Source organism: Conger conger, chromosome 2 (genome assembly GCF_963514075.1).
Source record: "Conger conger chromosome 2, fConCon1.1, whole genome shotgun sequence".
Taxonomy (NCBI): Eukaryota; Metazoa; Chordata; class Actinopteri; order Anguilliformes; family Congridae; genus Conger; species Conger conger.
In genome coordinates, this window is record NC_083761.1 from 31,612,219 (window position 1) to 31,637,198 (window position 24,980).

General features: G+C 41.0%; 1 protein-coding gene across 2 annotated transcripts in view; it reads left to right on the forward strand.

The window, feature by feature from the left end:
* Positions 1-24,980, forward strand: part of npepps (aminopeptidase puromycin sensitive) — a 125,791-nt gene that overhangs the window by 34,869 nt on the left and 65,942 nt on the right. For both annotated transcript variants that reach the window (XM_061224874.1, XM_061224866.1), the window contains exons 4-6: positions 1,857-1,978; positions 13,015-13,122; positions 23,875-24,075. In XM_061224874.1, coding sequence (XP_061080858.1) covers positions 1,857-1,978; positions 13,015-13,122; positions 23,875-24,075 — 431 coding nt within the window. The remainder of the gene's footprint in view (positions 1-1,856; positions 1,979-13,014; positions 13,123-23,874; positions 24,076-24,980) is intronic.

Genomic DNA, 24,980 nt, shown 5'->3' on the forward strand with positions numbered 1-24,980 from the left:
GAGCAAGGCATGATCTTGGGAAAAATCCTTCTTCTCACTTGCTTTTTCAACACTCTTTTCTTCGCCTCATCTGCTCCGATACCCGGACAGAGGCTGAGTTTTACACAGCGCATGACCAGGCCTACGGACACACCTAGTTACCTCGAGGTAACTTAGCGGCCTATAGTGAGTGGAAACTGGTGTATGTGGAACTCTACATCAGTTTACCCCTGCAAAACACAGCAACAAACTTTTCCACCCGGATAAAGGACCAGCGAACATCTTTTCAGCAACCGAACGGACCAGACGACAACACGCACCCCAGCTTTGCGCGCCTCTCCAGGACATCATTCACATTACCATCGCCGCTTCTACAAGGACAGCACGTCTTTTGAATCCAGCAATGCGTATGGACTCAGTAAGACAACAAACATTCAGGCATAGCCAGTGTTTAGTTTAATCTTAACTGATTTTGTGAATCTGTGTTTATATATTTGCTGTCTTATCATTTGAATGTATTTTGTTAGCTATATATATATATATATACCTGAATTGATTCGCCGTCTTTCGCGTATGTAATTATAGAGTAAAACTACACAAGTATAGTCTCTCTTTCCCCAGCTAACACTAACACTCCCACTTTTACCTTTCCTTTGTTCAAGGGATGCTGATAAGAGTAATTTTATGAGTCTGATTACTTTTTGCAGTTATACTGCTACACTACATTAATTGGCGCCCCGGTTTCGTAGAGAGTAAAATCCCTACGTTATTTAAATTCTGGTTTCAAAGTGTACATTTGTCCGGTCGTCAGCAATTAAAGCTCATTGGTTGAAAAATGGTTCCAACTGCCACAGCCAATGGAATTCTGGGGGCTTATTCTGATCTAAACTATCTAGTTCTAAAACAATACCAGTTTGTTATCGGTAGCAACAAGCAAATTAGCTATAGTTAGCTTGAAGAATTTACAAATATCCACTTACGGTAAAATATAGGCAATACGAACATAGTATCGATTGCACAAGCGTTGTGCTTCTGGTGGAAGCTAACTAGTAATCCCTAATTTACTTGTTATAGCGAACTGGTATTGTTTTCTAACTAGTTAAGCAATAGTATACAGAGTTTCAGTGATCGCTTGTCTGGAGTGCAATTTCGGCAGCCACACGTTCCTTTTGTCTTTTTACATGTTCAATCATCCATGAACCTTTATTTCTCTCAAAGTTGCAGTTGGATTGTTTGTGGTAGACTGACATATCTTAGATATATAGCCAGCTAGATACGCAGCCAAATAACTTGCTTGCTCATGATATAGTTGGTTAGCTAAAGTGAAAACTATAAATAGTGTTATGTAGCACACTGAAGTTAAGATCTGTCACCTCTTCAGCGGAGTCCGAAATGACCTAGTGTACCTTTAAGTAAGATGTATTGTAAAAAGACCTTTTATAGGTTTATCTTTTTTAAAAAAATTGTATTTATTTATTTTTTTAATATATAACAACAGAAGTGGTTACTGAGACTGGTGACCAGGCAACCACAAATGGTGGCCAAAACCACTTCAGCAGTAATTTGGCTGCTCTAAGCAACTGTTAATGTTGAACCTTTGGTGTTTGTCTGCCTCCTGTAATCCATATGTACCTAAATCAACTGTCATATTTTATTATTAGTATTAGGATTATCCTATTTTATTTTTGTTTTGCTAAATTTGTGCAATTAAATGGTAATCTATTTTTTGATGGGTAAGATACCTTTGACTCCCCAGCAACTGCAAGCCAATGTATCTAGGAAACAATGGGGAAGCAATTATTTATGATTGAATTTCAAGTAAGGTTCCTTTTTCATGGTATAAAAGCACATGCTTACTTAAACACAACTTCTTACAGGTTCTGGTTTGTTGAAGATTGACTTTGTTGGAGAGCTGAATGACAAAATGAAAGGCTTCTACAGAAGTAAATATGCAACTCCTTCAGGAGAAATCCGCTTTGCTGCTGTCACACAGTTTGAGGTAAACATTCTGTCTTTTTTCATTTGGCTGTTCTGTCAAGATTTCAGAAGCCATTTCATCCTCTACTTATTCAGTTTTTAGACTTAAATTTTTTAGTATCTTATGCTTTCATGGGTCAATTTCTGTAAAAGGGCCCTTGGACAGTATATCCTTGTAATAGGTGCAAAGAAGAAAGCTCCCAAAGGGAAAGAGTATGGGCATTATGATTATTACTAATCTCTATATATCTTTGAGATAATTTGTTCATATTTTATTAATGTTTGGATGTTAGAATGTAAACCGTAAAATTGGGAGACAAGTATTCGATTGACACCTTTCAGTGACTTGATCGTCAGGAAATTAACCCATGCTGTGTGTTTGCAAAATTCTGCAGGCCAATTAAAGATTTTGTGATTGATTGGTAGGAGAGAACATAATTTTTCTTGTCCTTTTATTTATCCATTTAAACACTATGAAAAATAGAGATAGCACTTTCAAATAACATATTAAATGAGTTACGGCTGTTTTAGTAAAATTGGCCATCGACATAATTGTCTGACGTGAAATTTGGTGAAGAATGGATTAAATTGTAAAAGCAAAAAAAGTTATCTTTGGAAAAACAAGCATGCCGGAAAAACAAAATTGTTATCGACATCGTTTCTTCAGGCAAAGTTCTTCTGAAGGAGTAGGATCTAGTGATGCAAGTTTTAGGATTTTACATTAACAAGGCTCATTGTCGGTTTTACCCGATTTTCCCTGGAAAATTCCCAGATTTTTTAATAAGGACAGTCCAGATTAAACCCATTTTCACCCAGATTTTTTATTTTCTATTTTCTTACTGCTATTTCTCCACCTTTGAAATGTTTTTGGAATTAACATCTATTATAGATTTGGTTCTCCGGACCATTGCCATTGTTGGCAAATGAGGGTATGCTGCATTAAGTGTGGGAATCATGGGGGGTTGGAGTGTTCCAATTTCCCCGTATGAATATGAGGTGGCTGGGACAATAAACATTTTTTGGGACAAGTTTTTGCTTGTGTGAGCATTTTGAAAGAGCATGGTCACTGAGAAAAGCTGAGTAAAGGGAGTTAAAGCTGGGGTAGGCTATTTTTCTTTTTTGTTTGTTTGTAAATTCTCTTCACATTTGAAGAGGAATAGGGGTTTGGTTTGCCTCTGTCTCCCAACGACAGTTTGGCGACAGGCAGGAAAAAGTGACACCTTGAAAAGAATACCAATTTTTGTTTCTGGTGAGCGGAGTCTTTCGGAGGACCCCTCCCACCATCCTGTAGGGTCTTATTTTATATAATCGGTTCCTCGATTATTTCAGTTCAGATTTTTTTTAACTAAAGCAGCATCAATTGTACAGCACTTTATATAAATGCTAACCATTTATTGTTGCGGCAATGTTAAGCCTATTTCTTGTATACGTCACTGTGCGAATGTCCTAAAATGTGCAGGCGCACATCATTGTTCCGTTAACAAAGTTAACTGTTTATAATTAAAATAAAAGATTTATACTGGAAATTTGCATTATTACATTGCATTTACATTATATTAATGCCATTTGGCAGAAGCTCTTATCCAGAGCGACGTACAACAAAGTGCATACCCATAACCAGGGATAAGTGCGCTGAAAGACCCTAGTGGGAAGTACAATTTCAACTGCTATACCTGCACAACAAAGATAAGGGCCCATTTTAATTTTTTTTTTTTTTTTTAAGAAACAAACAACAAACAAAGCAGAAGTATGACCAAACCCCTTAACTAGCTGCTTACCTAGCCAAACTAAAAATACTGATACACAAAAAAGTAAATCACAGAAAGACAACAATTAAGGTTCACAGGGAGGTAGGGAGGGACGGGGAGAGGTGCTGCTTGAAGAGGTGCGTCTTCAGTTTGCGCTTGAAGGTGGGAAGAGATTCTACAGTTTTGACCTCAACGGGGAGTTCTTTCCACCACCGTGGAGCCAGAACAGACAGTAGTCACGAGCGTGAGGTGGAAGTTCGGAGAGGGGGAGGTGCCAAGCGAGCTGTGGAGGCTGAACGAAGAGGTCTGGCAGGGGTGTAGGGTCTGATGATTTTTTGTAGGTAAGCTGGGGAAGACCCCTTAACTGCTTGGAAGGCTAGCGCCAATGTTTTGAATTTGATGCGAGCCATGCCAGGCAGCCAGTGGAGGGAAGTAAATGGGGGGGGGGGGGGGGGGACGTGTGTATTTGGGAAGGTTGAAGACCAGACGAGCTGTTGCATTCTGGATAAGTTGGAGGGGTCTGATGGCGGACGCTGGGAGGCCAGCCAAGAGGGAATTGCAGTAGTCCAGGCGGGACAGAACCATCGCTTGGACCACGAGCTGGGTCGAGTAGGGGGTGAGAAAGGGGCGGATTCTCCTTATGTTCTATAGGAAGAACCTGCATGATCGGGTCACCGCCGCAATGTTCTCGGAGAGGGACAGTCTGCTGTCCATCACCACGCCAAGGTTCCTTGCACTGGGTGATGGCATAAGTGTGGTATCCCCTTGGGGAACAGAGAGATCCAGATGGGGAGAGGTAATAGCAGGGATGAATATACTTTCAGTCTTGCCTGGGTCGAGCTTTAGATGGTGGTTGTCCATCCAGCTCTGGATGTCACTCAGGCAAGCAGAGATACGCGCTGAAACCCGTGTATCAGATGGTGGGAAGAGTTGGGTATCGTCCGCATAGCAGTGGTAGGATAGACCATGTGCAGTGATAACAGGGCCAAGGGAACGAGTGTAAAGAGAAAAAAGAAGCGGGCCTAGGACTGAGCCCTGGGGAACTCCTGTGGCAAGGGGCCGTGGTGTCGATACCCTACCAGCCCAGGCTTTTTTAGCTGTGGGGTGATTTGGGCCCTCTTGGAGGATGCTGGAAAATAGCCAGAAGACAGGGAGGAGTTAACAAGGGAGGTGACAAATGGGAGAATGTCAGGTGTGATAGTCTGGAGAAGAGAAGAGGGGATAGGGTCAAGGGCACAGGTTGTAGGGCGGTGGGAGAGCAGGAGTTGAGAAATATCAGCATCTGTAAGGGGGGAGAAAGTGGAAAAGGAAGGGGTGGGCCTAGAGGGGTGAGGAGGTCTGAGGTGGAGGAGGCGGTGCGTTGAGGAGAGAGGAGAAAATGGAGAACAGTTTCCGGGGGTTAGAAGTGGAGTTCTGAATTTGTGTTTGATAGTATTTTACTTTGGCGGCAGTGACAGCGGAAGAGAATGCCGCCAGGAGAGACTGGTAAGTTGTGAGGTCTGAAGGGTCTCTGGATTTTCCCTACTTCCTCTCCGCTGTGCGGAGGCTGGCCCTGGAGGTACGATGGGCGTCAGATATCCAAGGACTGGGAGGGGATGTGCAAGGTGGCTTTGAGACATTACATTACATTACATTATTGGCATTTGGCAGACGCTCTTATCCAGAGAGACAAGGGGTCAGAGAGAGTCAAAGGCGGAGGAGATAGATGAAAGGAGGGTGGCAGATGCAGAGTCAGCGGGGAGTTTGGAGAAGGATTCGAGAGGGGGGAGTGAGGCGGTGACAGTGGTGGCAAAGAAAGAGGATGAGAGGGACTGGAGGTTACGGCAGGCTGAGGAAGTGTGGGTGGGAGGAGGGGGGGGAGGATGGGGAGGAAGAGGGAGAGAGAATGAAATGAAGTGATCAGATGTATGCAGAGGGGTAACCGTGAAATCGGAGCATGGGCAGTTCCTCACAAAGACAAGGACATTGCCTGCCTTGTGGGTTGGAGGAGAGTGTTGCAGGGAGAGGTCAAAGGAGTGGAGTAATGGTAGGAAGGTAGCAGCCTGGGAGGCTTCAAGGTGGATGTTGAAGTCTCCGAGGAGAATCAGTGGGGTGCCGTCCTCAGAGAAGGAGCTGAGAAGGGTGTCTAGCTCATCAAGGAAGCTTCCCAGGGGGACTGGAGGACGATAGAGAACTGTAATAAAAAGGTTAGTAGGGTAGTATACTGCAACAGAATGGAATTCAAAAGTGGATATGGACAGGTCAGAGAGGGGGAGAACAGAGAATTTCCATGAGGGGGAAATGAAAAGACCAGTACCACCTCCACGGCCGGAAGGCCGGGGAGTGTGAGAGAAGGAGAAGGAGGATGAGAGGGCAGCAGGAGTGGCGGTGTTGTCAGGTGTGATCCAGGTCTCAGTTAGGGCAAGGAATTGTAGGGACTGGAGGGAGGCCTATGTGGGGATGAAGTCAGCCTTCCGAGTGGCTGACTGGCAGTTTCATAGTCCCCCTGTGACCGCAAAGTCCTCGCAGGGGGGTAGCTGAGGTTCGAGGGGTTCCGACGCCGTGGAGGCCCACGTTGCAGTCTTCGAGGGAGAGAGCAGACTGGGATGGGGTGAAACATAACATAACAAAAACTGGGACGGAGCGACGCTGCTCTGAGCACACCTATTTCAATTGCCTACAATCGTTTACAAGGAATATCAAGGCTAATCTACTGACAAAACAAACATTCAATCACTTGACAGGTATGCAGTCAGTTTCAGTGATTAACACAGCAATAAAAACAAACTAGCTCCAGCCCTAACCTCTGCTGTTCAAAATAGCAATTACAAATCTACTTCACCGCGTCTAGTGGACGGCCCGCAGCGATACCAGCACACCTGGTTAAAATGATGCACTTAATCTGATTTTCAGTTTTTTGTCATTTTCCATCATATTTTCACCCGTTATAAAAATTTAAAATGAGAAATAAAACCCGAAAAATCCCCCAGATTTTAAAATTAAGAATAAACTCCGAAAATGATGAGCCTTGTCCATTAACCATTGCCAAAGATACGCTATTTTGAACCCTGAATATTAGCTATAGGTGCTTTAGCGCCCCCCGATGGCCAAATTTCTCATGGTGGTATCAAGTCAAGACGAGAACATACTCATTACATTACATTACATTAATGGCATTTGGCAGACGCTCTTATCCAGAGCGACGTACAACAAAGTGCATACCCATAACCAGGGATAAGTGCGCTGAAAGACCCTAGAGGGAAGTACAATTTCAACTGCTGTCTGTACAACAAAGATAAGGACCAGGGCCTATTTGAATTTTATTTTATTTTATTTTTTTAAATTTTATTTTATACGAACAAATAAACAAACAAGCAAACAAACAAAGCAAAAGTGACCAAACTTAACTATCTGAACACTGCTTACCTAGCCAACTAAAAATACCGATACACAAAGTAAATCACAACGACAACAATTAAGGTTCACAGGGAGGTAGAGAGGGACGGGGAGAGGTGCTGCTTGAAGATCTTCAGTTTGCGCTTGAAGGTGGGGAGAGATTCTACAGTTCACTCAAATTTTATGATGATCGGACATTGTTAAGCATGTCCAATGACTGCTCACATCTGATTGCCTGATGGTGGTCATGTTTTTGAAGATGATCAGACATAGGGTTCACAAGTTACAGCGGTTTTACAGGAAACGGTCACGCCCACAGCAGTTAATTGACATTTGCAGTATCAGAAAATAAGTGATAACTTTAAAGGTACAATAGGTAAGAAATTGTAGGGCATTTTACATAAGTGTGCCTCTCTGCAGACCCCCAAAAGGAAACCGACTGTGTTGACCATGTTGACGCAGGGTCAGCAAGGTTTGATGAAAAGACAGTGCTTGTCAATACAGCACTATTGCTCCCATCATTGTGCTGCCTCTGTGCAATTCTGCCACCTCAGTGGAATGCTCCCAGACCTGATGAGTTGAAATAGTACTGTATAAACCATGGGTTTTCCCGCATACAGTGTTTGGTGTCTTTAGATGGCTAATGATGTGGGAAATGGTTTGGTGTCATTGGTGGTGTAGTACACTGGTTGCTGAATAAAGATCTTGTAGGAATAAACCACAGGTAATGCAAGTTACCTGTGAGTCAGCATCCAGCTGTAATAAAAGGTTAACCAGGTTTGACATACAGAGATAACATCAGCAGGACCATTGTTACCGCCATCTTGTGACTCTATTTGATGATTTCTTGTTTTCCTGTATACCCTGAGTATATAGAGGGGAACGTGGAATGGTTCGAGGAGACTCGCTAATACGATCTCCTGCGCACTATTTGCATATAGCCATTCAGGTTGCAACTTGTCATTCTTGTAACACATTTTCATTCTATTTCTGCAATGCACATTGTTTAATAAATTGTATTAATTTGAACCTGCATCCTCTTGGCTCGCACCACTGCACACTTAGCAGTTTAGAGTCCTAACAGACAGACAACCTAGGATACCTGTACCCCGTAGTCACTCGCCTATACACCAGTGCCCTCAGAAGATACATACTAAGTGTATAATTGTAGGCTATACAGGCCACAGGCACGTCCGCGTCTATACAAATAGATAGCGAACATGGCGGACATTTGCTGTTCCTTTCGTTGAACTGTTAGAACAGAGGAGCAGTTGAACTTATCTTTTGGAGTCAGATAAACGAGAATAAATTAACCCTGTTCCAGTAGCATTGGTCAGACTACACGCGTTTCCTTCACCTCTCGGATACTTCCGCCTTTTGGTGTATTTGGGGGGTTTCTTACAAAATGAAGAAAGCAATTCATACAACAGTGGAGACTGCAAGAAAAGTTACATAGCAGTCTTTTGATTTGAACACTAAGTACATTACCATACAATGCTTCTTTTTATGAACAGCTTGCTTATTAGGTTCTATCTGAGCGATCATTTAACGATGTTAGCTAATTGTTATCTTCGTTAGCTAATTTGTATTCCATATTCGCTGGGTAACAACGGCTTTCTCAGAAAAATGGGGTAGTGTTAGCTTAGAAAAACCAGTGTTCTGCCTAACCTAGCAGTACTAATTGCAGTACTAATTCATTAATTACCATTAACCCAAAATTAAAGCCTCTTAATCTGTAAATCGTCATTATTTATACAGGCAAATGTTCCTTCATCTTATTTTTGCCTTTTGTGACTTTGCTTCCTGACCATAGTTGGGACAGCTTCAGGGAAGTTTCAACTGACTTGACTAGAATCTGCAGAATGTGGTGATGCCGAGACTAATTCTGAGGTTACTCCACTTATAAAATGTGGAGACACTAATGTGATGTTATCAACAATGTGTGGAAAGTGGGAGGGCACGGTCTGTCAATCACCGTTTTCATTACCAAACTGTTTTTATGATTGTTTTTCTTTTCCCTTATTCCTTTAACAGTATATACTTCTCCTCCCCCGTCCAATTTGGTTTCCTTTTTTTGTTTTCCGTATTTTCCATTTTCGCAAAATAAAATATATAGTTAGGCTACTGTAGGTTAAAACCTATGCAGATTGAGAATGTACGTTGCTTGTTGTAACTATGTATAGCCTATGGTCAATGATCGTAACCGATGAGACATGAAAGCGTCAACCACTGCAGCAAAGCACTTAAAGGAGCACTGTCACGCTTTTTGACTTGAGCTTATTTGGATGAAATGCTTAAATTTATGTGTGTAGTCATTTTAAAAATCACCGTCAGTGTAGCCGTTTCCAAGATATGGGGCAAAACTTATCAGAACAAACACATCCACATGGACGTGACTTCACTGACTTCGCCAAGTTAGAGGAAGAGATTTTTGATTTTGACAAAGACATACAACCTTACAGTTTTGGATTTGATTTTACTGAGAGAGACAGACAGTGAAGGACGAGGCAGCTGAAGCGAACAGCTTTCACGCAGCTCTGACCGCTTATTGTTGGCTATTTGAATGGATACTCCATGGCGAGCAGCTGAGGAGAGGTGTGCTGCCATCATGTGTAGGACACTGAGGGAACAAATCCGTTACTGACAGCGGCTCTACTGTAGCCATCACATCACATTCGATGGCAGCGTGAAAGTTAGAGAATCGCAGAGGTTCATTTCTTGATGGTTGATGCGTCATTCCCATATAGTGAATTGATTTTAATGGGAAATGTAGTTCTACGTTTTTTCTCATTTAACGCCATACAAATTATGAAGCAGGTGGCTATTCACATCGGCTACGTCATCACAATCTGTTGTGTCCAAGTTAGCCCTGCTCTCATAAGAATTATGGGAGACTGGTGCTAGCTAGCTATCTTAATTGGTTACAAATGAACCAGAGCATTGTTGTTTAATCTAATGAGTGAAAACATCTCAGCTATTGACGACCAACGTACAGTGAGCTAACAAAACGCAACAGTAGACTGACGGATTTATTGATGCCTATGGCTAATTTTGTTCCAGAGAGCGTATTATACAAGATGTAGATCATTCTTCAGGAGAAATTTGAAGTAAACAACTTTACCAAGATCTCTTGTTGTGTCATCAGAGGCCACAGGAAATGCTTCCAGGAAGAAAGTGGTGTTGATACCATTGATTTTGTTGCAATGGTCTCAGATGAAGGTTCAAAGCTTTGCCAGTGTTCTTCCCCAGCATCATGAAGTTCCACTGGCTTTTCCTTGCTCTTCATGACAGTGTGACTGACTGAGACCTCACAATTGGCAATATTTATTTTGAACACAGTTGAGCAAAGGTTTGTTCACAGGTGTTTTTTTTTTTAATGCGGATTCCGAACACAGAGTGCTGAAACCCTATTGGTTTTGTTCCGATTATTATTATTAGGGGCCGAAACTGTGAAGTTGCTGGAACCCTGTTGTTTTTGTTCTGTGTCTATGATGTTTAAAAAAAAAAATTCTCAGATAAACTGAGTAGGCAGCAAACACTGGCACGTGTGTTTCATTACTTTGCCACTACTCAGGTTATCGCAATGATTGCTATCAGCCTTATGGTAATGCATTTAGATTCATAACTCATGTACCATGTAGAATCTCTTTTTCGGCAGATTCCATGGCTCATACCAAACTAAATAAATGTCCCCGATTTAATTTGGGTCTGCCAAACCTTTCTACCATTTTGAATTTTAAAAAATGAACACTTTTTTTGCTTCTCCTACATGTTTAATCTTCATCAAATTTCACACAGTATGCTGGGAGTAGCCCCAATGAAATTAACCCTTTTTTTATGCTGCAAACCGTCAATGAAATTGTGAGCATGGCCATTTATTTATAAAACTGCACCAAACATGGTACACATATGTAGCCCCAGGTCTTCCTCAACTATGTCGAAGCGTGGTGATAATTTATGTCCTATTCATAAAAGAAAAAAATTGTAAAAATCCTAAAAAGTATAGCTAACTGTAATCACACTTAAGTATGGGAGATGGATGCATGCAAGTCACTTTGATCACATTTCTTCCCCATTCTGACATTTGGTCTGAACAACAGCTGAACCTCTTGACCATGTTTGCATGCTTGTATGCATTTAATTGCTGCCACATGATTGGCTGATTAAAGATTTGCATTGACAAGCTGGTGTTCAGGTCTACCTATTAAATTGCTCATGAGTCTATATACACTCTTTATTAGGAACATTTTTACTTTATCGCATTAATAAGTATGTGCAATAATCTAATCAGCCAATTGTATGGCAGCAGTGCAATGCATACAATCATGTAGATATGTTTCGGGAGCTTCAGTAATGTTCTCATCAAGCATCAGAATGGGGTAAAAATGTGATCATGACTGACCGTGGAATGAGCAGCAGTTCTAACAGAAACCCATTGTTAATGAGATGTCAGAGGACAAGGGTCAGACTGGTCGAAGGTGACAGTAACGCAAATAAGCACACAGTACAACAGTGGTATGCAGAAGAGCATCTCTGGACACACAACACATCATATCTGGCTAGGCTACAGCAGTAGAAGTCTAAAAAATAAGTCTACCTAAGTCTACCTAATAAAGTGCTGACTGAGTGTATATTTAATAACCATTTATCCATTATATTACATTACATTTATCCAATACGTCTTTCCAGCTCGACAATGTATTATTGCCGCATGCCTCTTGGTTATGTTGTAAAACCCCACGCTAACCCAATGACGGAATTTAGCGAGGGCCGAAGGGGTTTGCACGCTTGTCCTTCTGGTGTTGCTGGAAGAATATTAGTAGGGTTAAATAATAATGACTGCTATGCGGAGAGTCTAGATCAGCTAATGAATAAACCACATTACAAAGACAGTAGTACCACTCTGCCTTCCGCTCTTTACTGGTCTGGGCTGACCAAGAATCTCCACAGTAGGGTCAATACATCTACCTTCGTTATCTGACTCCATTTAAGATATAATTTAGAAATTTGGAACATACGTGTACACTCGACTCGTTCCTGCGCCACCATTACTCAATATATGCTCCCGGGATTAGCATTATTGCTGAAATCTCAGTTCGGCGGAGAACTCAGAGGCTGAGGGTCTAGCCAACACAATACATGCAAAACACTGCCGTGATAGTTGCGAGCCCAGGTTGGCATGTATTTAGAGGGCTCCTTAGAGTTAACTTGACAGGAACCGGCGTATAAACGCCCATGGGTTCCCTTCACGTCAAATTACAAGAGCCATACACCACCAATCCTTTTACGGGCCGAACTAGACTGCCTTTCCCAGCTTGGAAACACCACGAATATACCAAGCCGCAGTTTTGAATATTTAATCTAGGAGAGCAGTCACCGGTGTAATAACAGCAGTGTCCAAATGGGGGCACTGTGAGTGTCCTGAGCCTTTCCCAAAGGTGGTGGGTTACTGGCTTCTACAGAGACAGCGTTTGCCCAGTTTCCCCTCGGCTCCTGGATGGTTATGATATCAAAGGTAGACTGTTACAAAAACTAGACCATTACACCAGTCGCACTGAACCAATCAGAATAACACCAAACATTTCTATATTCTGACCTGGGATTATCATGAAACATCTTTATGCCATCTCCAGTATTCCTGTGCTCTAACCCTGTAAGGAATGTGAGAGAAGGGGGGCTCCCCAGGTGGCCCAGGAAGGTTCCTCCAGGAATTCTTCTCTAGCTCTCCCCCACAGGCATGTGTGCCAAAAGGTGGGGGCTAACAATGCATGCTCCAGGAGGGGGAAGTCAGCAAGCTGACCAGCATATGACACCAAATGTTACTTATTACTGGCTTGCTCATTTACATGCTTAATTTAATTTTCTCTTCATAGAGCGTTTTATTGGAGTGGGAAATTATGATTATGATCACCCCCTTTTTCTCCTGTCTTTGCAGGCTACTGATGCTCGTCGGGCCTTCCCTTGCTGGGATGAACCAGCCATCAAAGCCACCTTTGACATTACCCTCATTGTTCCAAAGGACCGTGTGGCCTTGTCAAATATGGTACCGTTTGCACACTCCATTAACCGCTTAAGTATCGCCCCCTTTCAACACATGCTTGACTACCCTTTTGACTATAGGCATAATCTTTTGAAAAGTAACCCTTTGGGGTTTATTTTCCAAGTGTCAGAATTACTCTATTACTATATTATTAAATCTAAGTTTTAGAAGCTCAAACACGCTGGAAGTGGTATTTTATTTGTATTTTTTTCCTTGCAAATTCAGTTTGCAAGCAGGGAGGAAAAAGGGTAGATGATGAACAGGGATGACGGACGGAGTTGAGGAAGAGCAGGAGTGGCTGGGTAAACAATGTCGTGGCTGCATTACTCATTAAATGAAAAAAACGCCACATAAAGTTTGAAAACCTGACCTATTTAATGAAAAACCCTGTTCCTTTAAAAGCTAAATCTAGCATTGGAGAAACTGCCTTAATTGAGCAGGGAAACCCCATGTAGCTTCTCCTCTCCTGGATTCAGTCTTTAAGGGAGGTATCATATTATTTAAAAAAATATATTATTTCCCCTGGGAAACAATGGTGGTCTTGCTGGTCCTGCTTCATTCCTGCGTGGAGATCCAGGCTCTTGGTGTTGCCTAGGTCCTTCCCGCCACAGTAAATGAGCAGGATAGCCGCGACTGCTCTTTCTCATGGGGACTGGTGGACGTAAGGGAGAAGGTGATCCCATGTCAGGCCTTTCCAACCAAACCAGTGGACCCTGGCATCCAGACCCAGGCTGGTCCCCCGTGGTCTCCCGTGCTCTCCTCCCCATACCGGAAGTAGCTGGTGGCCACAATCTAGACGTTTTTTGCTGTGAAAGAAATGCACTCACTGAACGCTTTATTAGGTAGACCTGTACACCAGCCTGTCATGTGGCAGCATGCATGAAAGCATTTAGATGTGGTTAAGAGGTTTAGCTGTTTTTCAGACCAAATGTCAGAATGTGGAAAAAATTTGATCCAAGTGACTTTGACCGTGGAATGATTGTTGGTACCAGACAGGGTAGTTAGAATATCTCAGAAACTGCTGATCTCCTGGGATTGTCATGCACAACAGTCTCGAGAGCTTGCAGAGAAACAAATAAATAAACATCTGGTTTGTACCAAATTCTCCTTCTCTTGAGCAATTCTGAAACCTTAGTTGGAAGGAAGTAGGAACTGTGAGGAACTGCTCATGCTCTGATTTCACGGTTACCCCTCTGCATACATCTGATCACCACTTCATCTCATTCTCCCTCCCTCTTCCTCCCCATCCTCCTCCCCCTCCTCCACCTACCCTTCCTCAGCCCGCCGTAACCTCCGCTCCCTCTCACCCTCTTCCTTTGCCACCACTGTCACCGCCTCACTCCCCCCTCTCGAATCCTTCTCCAAACTCCCTGCTGACTCTGCATCTGCCACCCTCCTTTCATCTCTGTCCTCCGCCTTTGACTCCCTCTGTCCCCCTGTCTCAAAGCCGCCTCGCACATCCCCCCTGTCCCCTTGGATATCTGACACCCTCCGTACCTCCAGGGCCAGCCTCCGCGCATTGCAGCGGTGACCCGGTCTTGCAGGTTCTTCCTATACAACATACGGAGAATCCGCCCCTTTCTCACCCCCTACTCGACCCAGCTCCTGGTCCAAGCGATGGTTCTATCCCGCCTGGACTACTACAATTCCCTCTTGGCTGGCCTCCCAGCGTCCGCCATCAGACCCCTCCAACTTATCCAGAATGCAGCAGCTCGTCTGGTCTTCAACCTTCCCAAATACTCACATGTCACCCCCCTGCTTACTTCCCAGCTTATCTACAAACAATCATCAGACCCTACACCCCTGCCAGACCTCTTCGTTCAGCCTCCACAGGCCGCTTGGCACCTCCCCCTCTCCGAACCTCCACCTCACGCTCACGACTACTGTCTGTTCTGGCTCCACGGTGGTGGAACGAACTCCCTGTTGAGGTCAGAACTGAAGAATCTCTCCCCACCTTCAAGCGCAAGCTGAAGACACACCTCTTCAAGTAGCACCTCTCCCCATCCCTCCCTACCTCCCTGTGAACCTTAATTGTTGTCTCCGTCACTTGCTTTGTGTATCGGTATTTTTAGTTAGCTAGGTAAGCAGTGTTTGGATAGTGAACTTTGGTCACTTTTGCTCTGTTTGTTTCTTTGTTTAAAAAAAAAAAAAAAAAATTGGCCCTCGTCCTTATCTTTGTTGTACAGGTAGCAGTTGTAATTGTACTTCCCTCTAGGGTCTTTCAGCGAACTTATCCCTGGTTATGGGTATGCACTTTGTTGTACGTCGCTCTGGATAAGAGCGTCTGCCAAATGCCAATAATGTAATGTAAAGTAGTAGTCATCTCGTCTGGTTCCATCTGGATTGCAATACCATTGACTTTATGCACCACTTTTTAGCGGTTGAGCTTGTTGGCAGTAGACTAGTTGTTTCTCTAATAGGGAGATGAAATTCAGTCCGAAAAGTCTGTTCTAGTCACCAAGTAACTTAATGAAAAAGACACCACGCAAACTTCTGTCTTCAGCAGGTGGTAAACTTGCATTTGAAAGTGCACTGAAATTTTATGCCTGCAAGTCAGTAATTTAAATGTTTGACAGATTTGTTAACCACTAGTGATGGTGTTCTTGTGACTTGTGAAAGGTTGGTGTTAGCTAGTGTTAGCCAGCAAGTGATCGGTTAGATTAACAGCAGCTACACATGTAGCTATACCAAAAACAGCAAATGGGCACACCTGTCTTCGTCAGTGCACATTAGTTGATGTTCATCCATGTACGAGTGCTAATATGTTAACCTATGGTGTGAACTAGCCAGGTTATCTAGCTCACTGGTAAGCTGTGTGGTAGTCTAAGTGAGCCAAGTCAGCATATTAGCTAGCTAGCTGATGTTTAGCTGAGAAGCCTAAACTGAAGATCACTTAACATAATCATATAATTAATTGGAACCAATGGGATGAAATAACATAGTAGTTAACTACAGTCATTGATAAAGAAGGAAAATCTGAAAACATTTCGTAAAACATGAATTAGTCTTAGGCAGACGGCCAGCTTACCTTCGTTTAAAAAAATCATGGATGGTTCAGTCTCAGACTTCCAATCACACTTTCCTCTCCTTGGCACCATGGTCTTCATGACCGTATATGGTTTCTTCCTTTTAGCGATGAACTTAGTCAATCTTAGTCTAAAGGAACTATATTCTGCCATAGCTATCACTTCCTGTTTCTCTATGGTATAAAAGTGATGTAATGCGGATGCAAAATCCCTTTCAATCATCAGCATGGGAAAAGCCAAAGCACTGTCAATTCAGAAGTCAGATGGTAATTGACCATCACAACTCCGGTAATGGGTACAAAAAAAGCGGTTAAACATACCAATTAGCGCTGTAAGATTAATTATAAAACCAATGTGACCCGATGCATGTAAACCCTCCAAATTGTGCGGAGATCTTTTTTATGGGAGTGCATAAAAACCATGGGGAGTCAGTATTGTTTCAAAGTCATTGTCTTCCTTTTATTGTCTATCTGTGAAAAGTCTCCCATTATTTAGAAGAAGCTATTGTAAAATAATGGGACAAATTCTGAAATTTCTGGATAAGTGTAATTGGGGAAATAACGACATTTGGAAATATTTATAGTTATAATGTAATAGTTAAAATGTAATGTAAAATAGAAAAATGCAGTGCAATTTTGAGAGAATGGTTATTTAACAATTCATACATTTCCCTGAAACATTTAAAAATATACTTGTACATTTAATAAAAGTCCTCCATCGTTTGTCTGGTGCCAGTTAATTTGTAAAAGCAGTGTGTGGTTATTTCAACGGGAGAGTTTATTCATTCATATATGGAGTTACCGCCAGAATTAAGAAACTCTCCCGCGAAGGCAGAGCAGTGAAAGTATTTAAGCTGGGTAGCCAGGGCTGTGGAGTATTGGTTACTGCACATTAAGCCAGCTGGTAAACAGTGGAATTTAGAGGGTTTAAGTAGTTTGTTAACCATTCCATGGAGGAACAATCGTCCCTGGTGCAGAATTACGAGTGTGAGCCCTATCAAACAAGTGATAATTTGTTACTCCAAAAGAACCTTTGTTAAACCTAGGGTTGGCTATAGTTTGGATTTTATTGATTTTGGTTACAGTTTTGTTTATCGGTTCCAATTCCAATATCCAATTATAGTCACTTCTTTAGATAACAAAAAACTTTTCCAAGGCTATTGTTTCATTAAAATAACTAAACTCTAGGTCTTTTTAACCTAATTTTCACAAAGTAAATGCATAAATAAACACAAGATTTTCACGTCCAAAAAACAGAGCAGACTTATTACTAAAAACATAGATTTTTTAAAATCCTTGAAATCTATATATAAGCATTAAGACCTTATCAGATCTAATTTCAGCTATTTTCATCATAGACACACTACCATTCAAAAGTTTTGATGTCAGGGTCAAAGGTATGAAATGAGCCTCAAACCTTTATGCTGCTGTCCGATATGCAGTTGATACTTCAATAATCATTTCTCCTCAATATTTTTTACATTGAGTTCAGCAGGGAAATTAGTCAAGGTCAAAAATATATATAAATGTAAGATTTTTCCAATTTTCTCCCAATTTGTTTGCCAATTGTCTAATCCAATTACTGATGTTAGCTGGGGATACACCGCCTACAACCCAGTCCCGGAAAGATCCTGGGATCCCAGAGGCTGACACGCCTTCTCCAAGCCTCATCGTCTCAGACCCCTAGTCCGGGGAGCTGTAGGCGGCGATCCTTCTGATGCCTGCATTAAGGTCCATTACTTTAGCCGTTTGCCACCACGGCTCCCATTCTTGTATCTACTGCTTATCTGGTAGCAGATCTGGTTGAGGCTAATTTGATACCTTGGACTCTTGATGGCTTAAAGCCATTAAGGCAACAAATGTGTTCCATACTGTAACAGCTGAATTTATAGTGTCCCTTTGTGTCTCCAAATATATCCAAATGGATAAATTGCATTGCGGTAAATCATAAAATCTTTTTTGTTGTTTTGAAACTCACTTCTACATCATTTCCAAGTGGGAATTACTATATTTTCAACAGCATAGGGTCTTATATATATATTGGTTCAATAACATGCCCAAAACCTCCCCAAGCAAGAAGAAAAAGTTTTTATAATATAAAGTTTATATTTGATATTTTTTCACCAGAGCCCCGTTAGCTAGCAGTTACTCATCACAATAAGTATATAATTGAATGGGTTTATGCCACGATAATATCAACCAGTTAGAAGACAATGTGTTATCCTTCAATCAGAAGCTCAAATGCTAATTAAACTTTCCAGGTCATCTAGATGAATCCTCCAAACAAATACTGTACATTACATGTATGTAAGTGGTATATAAGGCAAAGCGGAATAAATAACTTGGCAAGATAGCTAGCTTTATAATTCAAATCTAATGACTAATACAGTGGGGCAAAAAAGTATTTAGTCAGCCACCAATTGTGCAAGTTCTCCCACTTAAAAAGGTGAGAGGCCTGTAATTTTCATCATAGGTATACCTCAACTATGAGAGACAAAATGAGAAAAAGAAAAATCCAGAAAATCACATTGTCTGATTTTTAAAGAATTTATTTGCAAATTATGGTGGAAAATAAGTATTTGGTCAATAACAAAAGTTCATCTCAATACTTTGTTATATACCCTTTGTTGGCAATGACAGAGGTCAAACGTTTTCTGTAAGTCTTCACAAGGTTTTCACACACTGTTGCTGGTATTTTGGCCCATTCCTCCATGCAGATCTCCTCTAGAGCAGTGATGTTTTGGGGCTGTCGCCGGGCAAAACGGACTTTCAACTCCCTCCAAAGATTTTCTATGGGGTTGTGATCTGGAGACTGGCTAGGCCACTCCAGGACCTTGAAATGCTTCTTACGAAACCACTCCTTCGTTGCCCGGGCGGTGTGTTTGGGATCACCAGTGCTTCTCTTCTGGCTTTTCTCTTCTGATTCACAGTCCAAATTCATATTAGCCAGGCAAGGATATGCCTTAGCCCTGCTGAGACGTTCTCAAAAATCTATCTATTGAAGATGAGAAACAAGAGTTACCGCTGTATGTTTTTCCTATGGTCCATGAATACGTAATGCATACACAATGCTATCATTTTTACGCCAGCCTCTAAGAAGCTCTACCGAAGCTGAAATGGGACAAATTATATATCATTGGAAAGTACTTACTAATACTTTACTGGCTGAACGGTGTGTCACTCAAATAATAATTAATTGGAATGCCCCACAACAAACTAAAGGGCTGGTTTTATGCACGGCTTGTTCAGACTATGGACAGACTGTGCAAATGAGCCTATTTTTCCCAAATTGGATTGTCCCAGATGATAAATGACTATCAAATCTTGAAATTTGTATGAAATGAAATCTGTAGCCTATCCACTTAGAGGTTTGGTCCGTTGTGTATTCAGAGATGCTCTTCTGCATACGACTGTTGTAATGTTTGGTTTTTTGCGTTAGTGTCACCTTCCTGTCAGCTTTGATAAGTCTGGTCCTTCTCTCCTGACCTATCTCATTAACAAGGTGTTTTTGCCTGCAAAACTGCTGCTCGCTTGATGTTTTTAGTTTTTCACACCATGTTGTGTAAACTCTAGAGACTATTGTGTGTGGAAATCCCAGGAGATCAGAAGTTTCTGAGATATTCAAACCACCAACAATCATTCACTTAGATTCTTCCCCATTCTGACATTTGGTCTGAAAACAGCTGAACCTCTTGACCATGTCTGCATGCTTTTATGAATTTAGATGCTGCCACATGTTTGGCTGATTAAATATTTGCATTAACAAGCTGGTGTACAGGTCTACCTAAAATGCTCAGTGAGTATATATTCTTAATCTTGGAAGCTTAATAAACTGTATAGGGTTAATATAGAGAAATATGAGAAATAAGAAAATAGCAACACGTTGCCCCAATTAGCCTCCTTGATGCCGCTCGTTGGTGTTGCGCAATACACGCTTCCACAAAAAACCCCCAAAAACGTCCACTTCATATGGATCTCCCCTGACACTTCATGAATTTCAGTCTTGGGAGCATTGATTTGTTTTTGACTGTCAAGAGATTGATGAATTAAAATTACCCTTGACAGCGAGAGGCTATCGAGGACAGATATGGATGATATTGTAATATACACAAAGGGATAAATACATTACAACTCCGCTTCTCTTTATAGGGAAGCAACACAAAAGATAAGAGAAACTGAAAGCCTGCAACTCAAACATTGGACCCACTATAATATTGTTTACAGTGTGAAAATTGTCTTAAAGAAAACCTCTGGCATTCAGATAATTCTTACTTAATTTTCTTTTCAGACTATGAATATTCAAGAAATTCAAGCAAGAACATTTTTGAGCTTTAGTTTTTATTTTATTTACTGCAAAAGTAGGGGCTTTTTGAATTTCCTGGGCCATATTATTGAATTTTTCTAAAGCCATATTATTATTTAGTTGGCAACGCACCTATGGAGCATGATGTCACATGGTTGCAGTTGTTTACATTTCGGTGTAGGCATATCTAGAAATTGAATAAGAGCTGACTTGTGTGTAGAGGTAAAGTCTTCACTTTCCCCTCATTAGGTTAATTTAAGGTGGAAGTTCGTTGGATGAAGATGAAGGAAATAATCTCACAGTTTCAAATACCGTTTCACCATTTATTGACCATGAGCTCATGGGAAGTTCATTCACCTACACAGAGGATTCAGGACTTCCTCGAACAAATGCCTTCTCCTCCTTACTAACGAACAAATTAAATGCTTTTCTGCTTATGCCTTCTTATGATCATTATACAATTCAGGCGAAATGAAGCTCGCTTCATACTCTTTCTACCACATATGCTAGGGGGCACAGACGGCTTATAATAATGTTACAAAGTTGTTTGAGCCTTCCTTCCCCATTGTCTATTGCTAAACTCCATATCCTGTGGTCTACTTTCCCAGCTCCTTCTGGGTCATTATGGCCTGTCCTGTCAATATGTGACTATTACATCCTGCAACTTAGCATGGGAGACAGCCAACCCCGATCCTCCCTTCATTTGTCACATATTTTTAGTCTTTCAGTATCACACAGCTGCAGTTTTCTACATATGACGTTGCAGGCTGTATGCCTAGAACAGTACTTAATTTTTGGCCACTACAAAAGGTGCTCGCCTGTGCAACCAACACTTCACTACTGATTGCCTTGACGATGGACTTTAATGGTGATTCCATTACAAATCTTCCGTGCATAACAAGCCACAATAGCTTTCAAACTGTGTGTATGAATAAGGACGTGCTATGGATAGCTATTGTAAATCTGCATGATTGAGATTGCCTAACTGGTGTGCAGTACCAAACGGGTAGGTCCCTTATATGCAAACACACAAACTGAATACTAATTGTGTAGTTATTACTGTTTGAAACTCTCCAATGGGATATCACGTAGCATACTAAAACATACTCGTCAACAAATATGATCTTTTAAATAAGAATTTTCTGAATGCCAGAGGTTTCCTGTAATTAAAAACATATATACAACTCTGAACAACAGATCTAATAGTAGACAAGAAAATATTAATATATGCAAGTAAACCGACAAATAAGGATTCACAAACCATCGCAAATTGTTCTGATTCTGAACACATTATTAGTTTTTACAAGAACAGCTTAACCCCATGAGTGAAAACGCAAAGACAAGCCACGACCCATTTCCACAAATAAGGAAGTTAATCATTACAATAGTACGAACTGTGCAACTATCAATAGGTTGCGATACAACCATTTCTTTACAACATGCAGTAGGAGTACAAGAAATACACACAGCGATGCATCTCAAAAAATAACTGAACAGTTTATGATGCATCGCTGATTAACATTTCCAAATCCAAACTTCTCGTTTGGAGGGGAGCAGGATTAAAACACAGTTTTGCACAGTTTGCATCTCTTCCTAAAATAAAATGAATAGTTCGACCTGCTGATTAGTATGATACCCCGATTTGGTTCCTTGTCAGAAAAACATTGTAATAAAACAAAAATGCTCATGAGTTGTGGAAAGTGAATATATTGTATTCGCTATATACTAAGCTACATGTACTCCCCAAGGGTTTTTTAAAACTAGCAATATAATCATAATTCGGGAACGGATACATTTATTTTTTCGTTAACTAGTTAGATCTTGGCAGCATCTATTTTTTTTAATTTTTTTTTATTTTTTAGGCCTTTTTCAGCTTTATTGGACAGTATATAGAGACAGGAAGAATGGGGGCGAGAGAGTGGGAAAGACATGCGACAAATTGTCAGACGGTCGGATTCGAACCGTTGACGTCGCGGCTCGCAATGAGCATGCGGTCAGTGCTCTACAGGCTGCGCCACCGAGACACCCCAACACAGTAGCGGCATCTTGATTTCATACACTAGTGTATTCAAGATAGGATTATGGTAGCTATTTAATGAATAGCACAAAGTAAGATTTGTTGGTTAGTTGCCCAGTCAATTTGCTGTAGCTACAAGTGTTATGCTCTATAAGCTAGCGATGAAGGCAGGCAAATACGTAAAGGCCCCAGGCTCCTGCTACCATTAGAATTGCATTCAAACACCCACTGTAAACCAACGACTGCCAGTCTTCGCTCTCGCAAAGTTTCTCTGGGGTTCTGGGCATAGCATGTCTATGGCCAGGGGCAAAAAAGTGTGCCTGCTGGGTTTCTGGCAGCAACCAATCAGCCTTGCAAAACAAAACATGTTTGCACGCTTGGGGATTCAATTGGAAGCAAGTAGCCTGCCTAGACAAAGCTGATATGACAAAAAAAGAATAAAATGATTAGTAAATATTAAGTAAATCGGCAATGTAGAAATTACAATATTTTTATTACAACATTTATATTCAAATATTTTCATTTTTTTCTCACTGACAAGATCGGGTTTTCCCACTGACAGATTGTGGGTGGGCCTGATGCACTCACGGATGTGTGTGTGTGTGTGTGTGTGTGTGTGTGTGTGTGTGTGTATATATATATATATATATATATTGCCATGATGTTTTCTTATAATAAACTTGTACTTGACTGAGATTAACTCAATTAAGTAAAATTTGTGCCAATTTCACATTGATATTATTTTCAATAATTGTTAGAGGTGCCTATCATTTTGGCACTTGTGGTTTTCAGAATTTTTAGAAACATGAGAGTAAATGTATTGAAATAAGTATATAGTTTTCCCATGTTTGAACATAAAATACAGATGATTATCCATGTTTGTATTACATGCAGCCTTTTTTCTCCATTTTTTAAGGGTGCCAATAATTCTGGATACCAGTCTATATATAGATTTTTTTTTATCACCCTCACTGGGGGGACAACAGCGGGCAGGCAAAATGAGCCCCTTAACTCATTATGGACTAAGAAACCTATAGAAAGGCCTAGGAATATCAAAGCATTACAACAGTCATGTGTCAAAGTCATATGATCAAATACAACGATGGCGTTGCGTCCGTCTATTTAGGGAGATGCAACTTGCAGGTCGCATCCACCCCTAAGGGGTTAAAACCGAGCCTAGAGAGACTAAGTGAAAAAGGAAACTACTAGGCTTGACTGTGTGGAGTAAAAAATTAAGTGGCAGTATTTTAAATTACTAGTTTAAATTAGTATTTTAATTTGTGCATTGCAATGATCTCTTTGTGTTTTTACAATGTCTGCGAACACCATTTAAAGTCTTGCAGCTGAAAGTGTAGCTCATTAGTGTTGTCTGAATTACTTTTAATCAAAGCTATCTGTCCACTTCCACAGAATGTCATTGATCGGAAGCCATATCCAGAGGACAACAGCCTTATAGAGGTGAAATTTGCTACCACACCCATCATGTCCACATACCTTGTTGCGTTTGTCATTGGCGAGTATGATTTTGTGGAAAGCCAGTCATCAGATGGTGTGAGAGTACGGGTCTACACCCCCACCGGGAAGGCAGAACAAGGGAAATTTGCATTGGAGGTAAGTGTCATTGTAAAAGTATACTTACTGTAAATTGGTCCCCGTCGTGCTAGTAATGCAGTTCTTTTGAACAAATGTTGTCAGGTGAACCTTTCCTTTTTCATATTAGGCAGACTATGCTATGCTGGAAAAAGGTGCTAAAAAGCATTGTTTTAGCCACTTGTGTAAGACTATGTTTGAGCAGAGGACATAGTTCCACTGATTGCGAGTTAGCCTGCATAATAAATGGCAGTTTGACCAAATAACGTAAAATAGCCTTTCTCTTGAAACTGGACATTAAAACTAGTTTATATGGCTGTTGGCGGCAATTATAAGTCCAAGCAATAGCCTGTCATTTCTGAATAGTTTGATACAGATGGATTTTTATCTACTTGTAGGAAGTATGATTTATTGGTGAAATGGTCAACTGGAAATGCGGTCATTTGCATACTCAGAATACATCTTACAGCTTTGTTTAACCAAAGAACCCCTTTATTGTAAATTACGATAGTGTCTCTTGAGAAAGGGTGCAGCAGTTCATGGAACTCATGCTTTGGTTTGGTGTTTTTGTATTGTACTGTACATAATTTTTTTGGGTTGCCCTTCCCATTCTTGTGAACGCAATATCTTAGGACCACTCAGACTTCGGTGGTCAAGGTCGCCGTTACCATAACTCAAGAATTCATACATATTATGACAGAATGTCAGACATGTTTAATAGCATAAAATTATGATTTTATATTCTAAAGGTCAACTTCACATTATAATGTGACATTATAATCTTATTTAGTTTGTTGATTGGTGATTGGTTGGTTAGTTATTTTAGAGCTAGTATCAAACACTTTTTGTTTAAATATTCGGTTATTTTGCTCTAGTTTGTAGGGTACCAGTACCATTGCCAGTACCCATCTAATTTTTTTTTTAAG